The 10151-nt window shown below is 43.3% G+C and overlaps 1 protein-coding gene across 2 annotated transcripts; it reads right to left on the bottom strand.

Annotated features, from left to right (window-relative positions):
- Positions 1-308: 308 nt before the first annotated feature.
- LOC311132075 (nuclear inhibitor of protein phosphatase 1-like) lies at positions 309-8932 on the bottom strand (the record flags this gene model as incomplete). Of its 2 annotated transcripts, none has more annotated exons than XM_084165247.1 (7): positions 309-680; positions 3535-3599; positions 3717-3861; positions 3994-4242; positions 4430-4624; positions 8271-8331; positions 8883-8932. In XM_084165247.1, the coding sequence occupies 7 exons, from the start codon at positions 8930-8932 to the stop codon at positions 309-311; spliced, it is 1137 nt and encodes a 378-aa protein (XP_084021373.1). The 2 variants fall into 2 exon arrangements, with proteins under 2 accessions (XP_084021373.1, XP_084021374.1); XM_084165248.1 differs by having other exon boundaries at positions 3994-4214; positions 4471-4624.
- Between the last annotated feature and the right edge of the window lie 1219 nt (positions 8933-10151).

The following is a 10151-nucleotide window of genomic DNA, read 5'->3' as shown; positions in this document are numbered from 1 at the left end:
TGAAGCAGACAGACAAAAAAAACAAAAAAAAAACATCCAAACCAAAATAATATATTATTTTTTACAAACATCTCCCTATATCATGGATGCCTATATATCAGTTTTTCACAGCTTGTACAGTACAGGAAGTCTTGATTGATTGGTTGTCCAGAGACGTGACCACTCCCCTAACTAATACTAACCCCTCCCATTACATTGTCCAGGGAGGTGCTATGTGCAAATTTGAAATGGCACCCTATTCCCTATATAGTGCATTACTTTTAGCCAGCAGTGGACTAAGGGAAATAGGGTGCCATTTTGAATACAACCTATATAAGAAGAGAAGGCGTGGGCTTCTTCCCTGGCCACGCCTCCTTGGCGTATTTCTTCTTGCGTGGTTCGTTAAGAGCCTCGGCAGTGTAGGGTCCAGGGGCGGGGTTAGCAGCAGGGTTGAGGGTGACGGAGGGCTGTGCTGAGGCTGAGGTAGGGGAGAGGTCCACCTCTGGAGCAGGGTTTGGGAAGACCAGCGGCAGGCCCCCCAGGATAGTAGCTCCACCCTGGGCCGCGGTGGGGAGGGAGCTGGCCTCTCCACTGGTGGGTGGGAGGTCTCCATAGAGCCCTCCACTGAAGGGGAAGTTCTGCATGCGTCTGGCCACAGAGTCCTCCAGACCTAGTGTAGCATGGCCCTCCATCTTCCTCTTCTGAATGGGTAGCAGGGTTTAGGGGGGAACGAGAAGATTGAAGATGGCAATACAGTAGCGTCAACTATAAAGCACTGAAGTACTCTGTGACAAATGTTGTCTTAAAAAGGGACTGACATGATCGATCTCAATTTGTCAACACACAACAACTTCTAGCATTGATTGATTGATTGCAATCGGTCAACACCAAGGTAATTATAGTTTTGTGTTTTTATATTCGTTTTTAAATATATTCGATTTTAGATTTTTATTTGAAATTCAGTTTAGTTTCAGTTAGTTTTCAGACCTGATTTGCTCATTTGTTTTAGTTGTATACAAATATTTATATTTAATTATTTATTTAGATTCAGTTTTGGTGTTAGGAACAGAAAGCATGCATTTGTGTTGTATAGTTTTTTGGGGTGTCACTTCTTTCAACTGGGGGGCAGTAAAAATAAGGTGATGGGTAAGGTCATAGGTAGGGTTAGATTTAAATTATTAAATCAATAATTTGACTTGGATTTAAAAGGAATAGCGCAGAGACTGGTGCAACAAATATGGTCGAAAGAAACTCTCCTGTCCATGTTTACACCAATCCAATGCATTTTTTACTTTAGTTGTACATGTACAGTGCCTTGCAAAAGTATTTATCGCCCTTGCCGTTTTTCCTATTTTGTTGCATTACAACCTGTAATTTAAATGGATTTTTATTTGGATTTCATGTAATGGACATACACAAAATTGTCCAAATTGGTGAAGTGAAATGAAAAAATAACTTGTTTCATAAAATTTGAAAAAATAAATAACGGAAAAGTGGTGCGTGCATATGTATTCACCCCCTTTGCTATGAAGCCCCTAAATAAGATCTGGTGCAACCAATTACCTTCATATGTCACATAATTAGTTAAATAAAGTCCACCTGTGTGCAATCTAAGTGTCACATGATCTGTCACATGATCTCAGTATATATACACCTGTTCTGAAAGGCCCCAGAGTCTGCAACACCACTAAGCAAGGGGCACCACCAAGCAAGCGGCACCATGACGACCAAGGAACTCTCCAAACAGGTCAGGGACAAAGTTGTGGAGAAGTACAGATCAGGGTTGGGTTATAAAGAAATATCAGAAACGTTGAACATCCCACGGAGCACCATTAAATCCATTATTAAAAAATGGAAAGAATATGGCACCACAACAAACCTGCCAAGAGAGGGCCGCCCACCAAAACTCACGGACCAGGCAAGGAGGGCATTAATCAGAGAGGCAACAAAGAGACCAAAGATAACCCTGAAGGAGCTGCAAAGCTCCATAAGACCACTTTAAGCCGTACACTCCACAGAGCTGGGCTTTACCGAAGAGTGGACAGAAAAAAGCCATTCCTTAAAAAAAAAAAAAAGCAAGCACGTTTGGTGTTCGCCAAAAGGCATGTGGGAGACTCCCCAAACATATGGAAGAAGGTACTCTGGTCAGATGAGACTAAAATTGAGCTTTTTGGCCATCAAGGAAAACGCTACGTCTGGCGCAAACCCAACACCTCTCATCACCCCGAGAACACCATCCCCACAGTGAAGCATGGTGGTGGCAGCATCATGCTGTGGGGATGTTTTTCATCGGCAGGGACTGGGAAACTGGTCAGAATTGAAGGAATGCTGGATGGCGCTAAATACAGGGAAATTCTTGAGGGAAACCTGTTTCAGTTTTCCAGAGATTTGAGACTGGGACGGAGGTTCACCTTCCAGCAGGACAATGACCCTAAGCATACAGCTAAAGCAACACTCGAGTGGTTTAAGGGGAAACATTTAAATGTCTTGGAATGGCCTAGTCAAAGCCCAGACCTCAATCCAATTGAGAATCTGTGGTATGACTTAAAGATTGCTGTACACCAGCAGAACCCATCCAACTGGAGCTGGAGCAGTTTTGCCTTGAAGTATGGGCAAAGATCCCAGTGGCTAGATGTGCCAAGCTTATAGAGACATACCCCAAGAGACTTCCAGCTGTAATTGCTGCAAAAGGTGGCTCTACAAAGTATTGACTTTTGGGGGGTGAATAGTTATGCACACTCAAGTTTTCTGTTTTTTTGTCTTATTTCTTGTTTGTTTCACCCCAAAAAATATTTTGCATCTTCAAAGTGGTAGGCATGTTGTGTAAATCAAATGATACAAACCCCCCAAAAATCCATTTTAATTCCAGGTTGTAAGGCAACAAAATAGGAAAAATGCCAAGGGGGGTGAATACTTTCGCAAGCCACTGTAAGAAGAATATAAGGTATTTTCATTCATATCTGTTTTACCACTTTATGTATCTAGTCCCCCCAATTGAAGGTGTCATAAGTATTTGGCCAAATTCACTAATATGTGTATTAAAGAAGTTCCAAACTTTTTTTGGGGGGGGTTGTGTTTCAGATTAAGTTGTGCCGAATAGAAATGAATGGTAAATAATGTATTGTGTCATTTTGGAGTCACTTTTACTGTAAATAATAAAATAATGTTTCTGAACACCTCTACATTAATGTCGATGCTACCATGATTACGGATAATCATGAATGAATCGTGAATAAGGATGAGTAAGAAAGTTACATATCTAAGGCATCAATAAATAAAAAGCTAGCCGCATTTACACACCAGCTTCAGTAGCTTGAAAACACCCCAAAAGCTTGAAAACCCCATTTAGATTTTAGCCCAGTAAAATATTTTCAGTACAGCTTTCGTTTTCAAATGGATTTATAATTTTATTTCAATTTACTAAATTGTTTTTCATGATTCGTTTTCATTATAATTTCAGTTTACTATAATAACCTTGGTCAACACACAACAACTTTTGCAATTTTTCTCAAGAATCATCCCCAGAATAAAGTAAGAGTTGAACTTGAAGTTTACCTTGATAGGGACAACAGCAGTCTGTACCATGTTCCTGAAGCGTCCTACTGACGGGTCCACGTCCTCTGTAAGGATTACATTTTTAAATTGTGTGCAAGCGTGTGTGTTCTTGCATGTCTGTGTGCAACCGTGTGTGTATGTGCACGTGAGTGTCATCATCAACTCTAACTACAGTAACACACCTGGGTTGATGACCTCCTCCTCCTCGCTGAAGGAGACCCTGCTGCTCCTCCTCTTCCTCTTGGGCCTCACGATGTCCAGGTTTCCATCCTCGATGGTCAGGGTGGAGATACGCTTGTTGTGGGCCGTGTTGAACTCTGTCAGGTTCTGGAACAGGGGAAACAAGATATAGCTGCGTCAGGGTCATCAAACAGATCGAGAAACAAGACAATTCTACTACATAATCTGCTTGCACAAGACATAAATCTATCTCACAAGAACACACACACACACACTTACCTCCAGCTCGGTCTCCTCCTCGGGTAGACCCAGTAGTCCTTTGAGCTCCTCATCCTCCCCTGCCTTCACCTCTCCCCCAGGTATGATGCTGGTCTGGGTCTGGGGCTTCTCTCTCAGGGTGTAGACACGTGTGGACGCCCCGAACGACATGGTGGAGTCGATGGGCACCTGCTGGGGCTTGTGGGGCTCCAGACGGATACGACCGAGAAACGTACCATGAGCTGAGGGGACAGTGTAACATGGATTGCCCTTTCGAAATGTCACTTCATGCTGAAAGTTGAAGTTGACATACTGTATCTTGTATTTGGCATCGACAATGATATGACATGACCCAAACCTTTTTGTACCAGGGACCAGCAAGCTATGGTTCTCTTTCTTGAAGGAACATTTACACTGAAACAAACACTTGACAACTATCTTAATAGTGTCAGACAACCAAGGAACACTGCAGGATACTAAGCAGTACTAGGTACTCACTGCTGTTGAGGTCGATCAGGAAAACCCTCTTGAGGTGTCTGTGGTACACCAGGGCTGAGTGGACACGAGAACACGACTGGTGGTCTATGGTAAAGTCACACACGTCTGGATTGCGCCCAAACAGGTAGTATTTCTTCTCATCAATGATAAGCTTCTACAAAATGAAAAAAAGGCAGGATGAAATGTCAAGAGAGTTGCCTATCTAAGGTCATGGACTGATATTGCAATGGTTCTGTATATAAACTCAGCAAAAAAAGAAACGTTCTCTCACTCTCAACTGTGTTTATTTTCAGCAAACTTAACGCGTCAATATTTGTATGAACATAAGATTCAACAACTGAGACATAAACTGAACAAGTTCCACAGACATGTGACTAACAGAAATGGAATAATCTGTCCCTGAACAAAGGGGGGGGGGGGGGGTCAAAATCAAAAGTAACAGTCAGTATCTGGTGTGGCCACCAGCTGCATTAAGTACTGCAGTGCATCTCCTCCTCATGGACTGCACCAGATTTGCCCGTTCTTGCTGTGAGATGTTAACCCACTCTTCCACCAAGGCACCTGCAAGTTCCCTGACATTTCTGGGGGGAATGGCCCTAGCCCTCACCCTCCGATCTAACAGGTCCCAGACGTGCTCAATGGAATTGAGATCCGGGCTCTTCGCTGGCCATGGCAGAACACTGACATTCCTGTCTTGCAGGAAATCACGCACAGAACGAGCAGTATGGCTGGTGGCATTGTCATGCTGGAGGGTCATGTCAGGATGAGCCTGCAGGAAGGGTACCACATGAGGGAGGAGGATGTCTTCCCTGTAACGCATAGCGTTGAGATTGCCTGCAATGACAACAAGCTCAGTCCGATGATGCTGTGACACACCGCCCCAGACCATGACAGACCCTCCACCTCCAAAACGATCCCGCTCCAGAGTACAGGCCTCGGTGTAACGCTCATTCCTTCGACGATAAACACGAATCCAACCATCACCCCTGGTGAAAACTGCGACTTGTCAGTGAAGAGCACTTTTTGCCAGTCCTGTCTGGTCCAGCGACGGTGGGTTTGTGCCCATAGGCGACGTCACCGGCAAGGTGATGCCTGGTGAGGACCTGCCTTACAACAGGCCTACAAGCCCTCAGTCCAGCCTCTCTCAGCCTATTGCGGACAGTCTGAGCACTGATGGAGGGATTGTGCGTTCCTGGTGTAACTCGGGCAGTTGTTGTTGCCATCCTGTACCTGTCCAGCAGGTGTGATGTTCGGATGTACCAATCCTGTGCAGGTGTTGTTACACGTGGTCTGCCACTGTGAGGACGATCAGCTGTCCGTCCTGTCTCCCTGTCTTAGGCGTCTCACAGTACGGACATTGCAATTTATTGCCCTAGCCACATCTGCAGTCCTCATGCCTCCTTGCAGCATGCCTAAGGCACGTTCACGCAGAGAGGCAGGGACACTGGGCATCTTTCTTTTGGTGTTTTTCAGAGTCAGGAGAAAGGCCTCTTTAGTGTCCTAAGTTTTCATAACTGTGACCTTAATTGCCTACCGTCTGTAAGCTGTTAGTGTCTTAACGACCGTTCCACAGGTGCATGTTCATTAATTGTTTATGGTTCATTGAACAAGCATGGGAAACAGTGTTTAAACCCTTTACAATGAAGATCAGTGAAGTTATTTGGAATTTTACAAATTATCTTTGAAAGACAGGGTCCTGAAAAACAGAAGTTTCTTTTTTTGCTGAGTTTATATAAAATATATGTTTTATTGTCACATACACCGGATAGGTGCAGTGAAATGTGTTTGTTGTTTTACAGGGTCAGCCATAGTAGAACGGCGCCCCTGGAGCAAATGAGGGTTAAATGCCTTGTTCAAGGGCAATTTTGGGTTAGGGTTAAATGATGTGTGGGTCTTTGACAGCCTTGGAATCCAAGGGGTCACTAGGTTCAATAGGCACAGAGAGACATTCTTCCATTCCATGTTTGTTTAACCGCATCTTCCAACACAGTGACATGTGCAGCAACTACAGTGCATTCGTAAAGTATTCAGACCCCTTTACTTTTTCCACATTTTGTTACGTTACAGCCTTATTCTAAAATTGATTAAAAAACAACATTTCTTCCTTAATCTACACTCACAATACCCCATAATGACAAAGCGAAAATGGGTTTTTATAAATTTTTGCAAATGTATTACAAATAAAAAACAGAAATACCTTATTTACATAAGTATTCAGACCCTTTGCTATGAGACTCGAAATTGATCTCAGGTGCATCCTGTTTCCATTGATCATCCTTGAGATGTTTCTACAACTTGATTGAAGTCCACCTGTGGTCAATTCAATTGATTGGACATGATTTGGAAAGGAACACACCTGTCTATATAAGGTCCCACAGTTGACATTGCATGTCAGAGAAAAGACCAAGCCATGAGGTCGAAGGAATTGTCCGTAGAGTTCCGAGACAGGATTGTGTTGAGGCACAGATCTGGGGAAGGGTACCAAAACATGTCTGCAGCATTGAAGGTCCCCAAGAACACAGTGGCCTCAATAATTCTTAAATGGAAGAAGTTAGGAACCACCAAGACTCTTCCTAGAGCTGGCCACCCGGCCAAACTGAGCAATCGGGGGAGAACGGCCTTGGTCATGGAGGTGACCAAGGACCCGATGGTCACTCTGACAGAGTTCCTCTGTGGAGATGGGACAACCTTCCAGAAGGACAACTATCTCTGCAACACTCCACCAATCAGGCCTTTATTGTAGAGTGGCCAGACGGAAGCCACTCCTCAGTAAAAGGCACATGACAGCCCGCTTGGAGTTTGCCAAAAGGCACCTAAAGACTCTCAGACTATGAGAAACTAGATTCTCTGGTCTGATGAAACCAAGATTTAACTCTTTGGCCTGAATTCCAAGCGTCACGTCTGGAGGAAACCTGGCACCATCCCTACGGTGAAGCATGGTGGTGGCAACATCATGCTGTGGGGATGTTTTTCAGTGGCAGGGACTGGGTGACTAGTCAGGATCGAGGGGAAGATGAACAGAGCAAAGTACAGAGAGATCCTTGATGAAAACCTGCTCCATAGCGCTCAGGACCTCAGACTGGGGGCGAAGGTTCACCTTCCAACAGGACAACGACCCTAAGCACACAGCCAAGACAACGCAGGAGTGGCTTCAGGACAAGTCTCTGAATGTCCTTGAGTGGCCCAGCCAGAGCCCGGACTTGAACCAGATCGAACATCTGTGGAGAGACCTGAAAATGGCTGTGCAGCGACGCTCCCCATCCAACCTGACAGAGCTTGAGAGGATCTGCAAAGAAGAATGCGAGAAACTCCCCAAATACAGGTGTGCCAAGCTTGTAGCGTCATACCCAAGAAGGATCGAGTCTGTAATCGCTGCCAAAGGTGCTTCAACAAAAATACAGAGTAAAAGGTCTGAATACTTATGTAAATGTGATATTTCAATTTGCTAAAAACCTGGTTTTGCATTGTCATTATGGGGTATTGTGTGTAGATTGATGAGGGAAAAAAATTATTTCATCCATTTTACAATAAGGCTGTAGCGTAACAAAATGTGGAATAAGTCAAGGGGTCTGAATACTTTCCCGAATGCACTGTATATAATATAGGCCCTACACCTTATAACAGACTTTAAACGTTATCATATTTAAATTAACAGTAGGCTACTTGATACAAGCCACGTCTTATGCAAACAGGCATTGCTCTTGCTTCTTCTATGTGTGGCTATTTCTGTCCAGCACCAAAAGCTGTTGTCATGAAGGTGGAAGTTGGGGTCAGAGTTAAGACTAGGCTACTAGACTTACCTCTACTAGCTTGTCTCCCTTCACCACATCTAGATGGAGTCCAGGGGGAGGTTTCCCTGCCCTGACAAAACACACAGACAGCAGACACTCACAGTGAACGTCAATTGCATGCCGTTAACTATGCCTTTATTCAAAAGACTGTGGTTTCACTGTCTTGCTGCAAAAGTAGTTGAACAAGACTATGGGTTTGCATGCCATTTCTTCAAATAATTTGTGTAAACTGCACAAGCAATACTCCTACTGTAATTCTTATCTTGGGAAAGGAATAGGATTGCAAATGCTGTGTAACAGTAAGCATTCTGGAACACCAATACCATCAGCCTGTTTTGGGGTAGATACGCCATACAGCTTTATCAAACCTTGACGCTGGATTTCACTGAGAAGCTAGTTAGTAGAATGTTCATCAAACAGCTAGCATCCGACTGTGACTGAGCACTCCAATATCATAGCTAAGTTAGCCAGATAGCTAGCTAGTTTCTAGCAAAAACACTACAGCCTATTTCGATACGACAATCTCATTTATTTCACCGACATGGACCTTACAACACTCTACTGCATGCTTTTGATTTTTGACAGTCAAAATTATGCATTAGACATCGTCGCAGGTCTTACCATGACGGGCAGTCAAAAAGAGGTGTGTTAGTGCTTGAGTTTGCTGCCATCTTACACCGTGTACTAGTGAATGCTGGGAAAGTGAGGACTTCAGTGAAGTCTGTAGAAAGCTGGGAATCGTAGTTTATCATGATTAAATACTTTGAAAATGTGTCTACTATTATGTTGAAGTGGAGATCAAATTGTTGTGGAAGTTTGTGTCAACATATTGTTGATAATTTTGCTAATCAAGACAAGATACAATTTTGCTGATAAATTATTTATATTGCATAATGATATTTCAACAAGCAATCATTTAGCCAGTCAACATTTTACACTGTGCATCATCAGCTGTCACATACCATTGAGGACCTCAAACATAAAATAAATACACAATATAAAACAAATAAGGGCACAGTCAACACATTTACCAAATCACCATATTTGAGTGTAAATAATAATTAACAAATAATATAATGCATTCTAAAGAATTGGTCCCATCACAGGTATCGGTCATGCATGTTAATAAACCAAAATGTTTAGTCTTTTTATGAAACAAATTCCAATAGCCATTCATGTAAGTGGACAGAAGACATTCTCTAGCCAGTAGTGGACTTGAAATGCTTGTCATCGATGGTGGAGAAGATGTGGCCTTTGCTGATTAGAAACTCCAAGGACTGGCTGCATGGAGTAAAGGGGAAGAGAAGTATTAAGACCAGAACTCTCCATTTCTCTACGATTTAAAATGTTTTCTCCCTACTAAACACACCAAAGTGAAGAAAGTGCATCCGTTACTTGATGACAGTCATGCTGAGGTAATCCAGCTTAATGTGTAGCTCATGTAGACTGATGCCCCTGGGTTTTGAGTCTGAGCAGCTCCTGATCAGATTCAACACCTTACAGGAGGATAAATAAAGCCATGTAATACACTGGCAGCCCAATTCTGATCTTTTTTCCACAAATTGGTCTTTTGACCAATCACATCAGATCTTTTTCCGAGTTGATCTGATTGGTCAAAATACCAATTAGTGAAAATAAATCTCAGAATTGGGCTGCATGTGTAAACGCAGCCTTAGACTAAAGGCCCAATATAGTTATCACACAGACAAATCCATTGTCGAGTTGGTTTTGAAACTGCAAACTGAGGCCTTATCCAGAAACAACCCCCACCCCCTGTCCCAATACACTTATACCCTTTTCACACAACTTAGCCAAACCAAGCCAAGCTTAGCTGTACTGTGTTGGCCTGGTTACACATTGACGCTAGTTGCTGGAACTGTGCTGGTAAGG

This window comes from Coregonus lavaretus (genome assembly GCF_964263955.1).
Source record: "Coregonus lavaretus genome assembly, chromosome: 7".
Taxonomy (NCBI): domain Eukaryota; kingdom Metazoa; phylum Chordata; class Actinopteri; order Salmoniformes; family Salmonidae; genus Coregonus; species Coregonus lavaretus.
The sequence above is the reverse complement of the archived record's forward strand: the minus strand, read 5'-3'. Positions and strand labels throughout refer to the sequence as shown.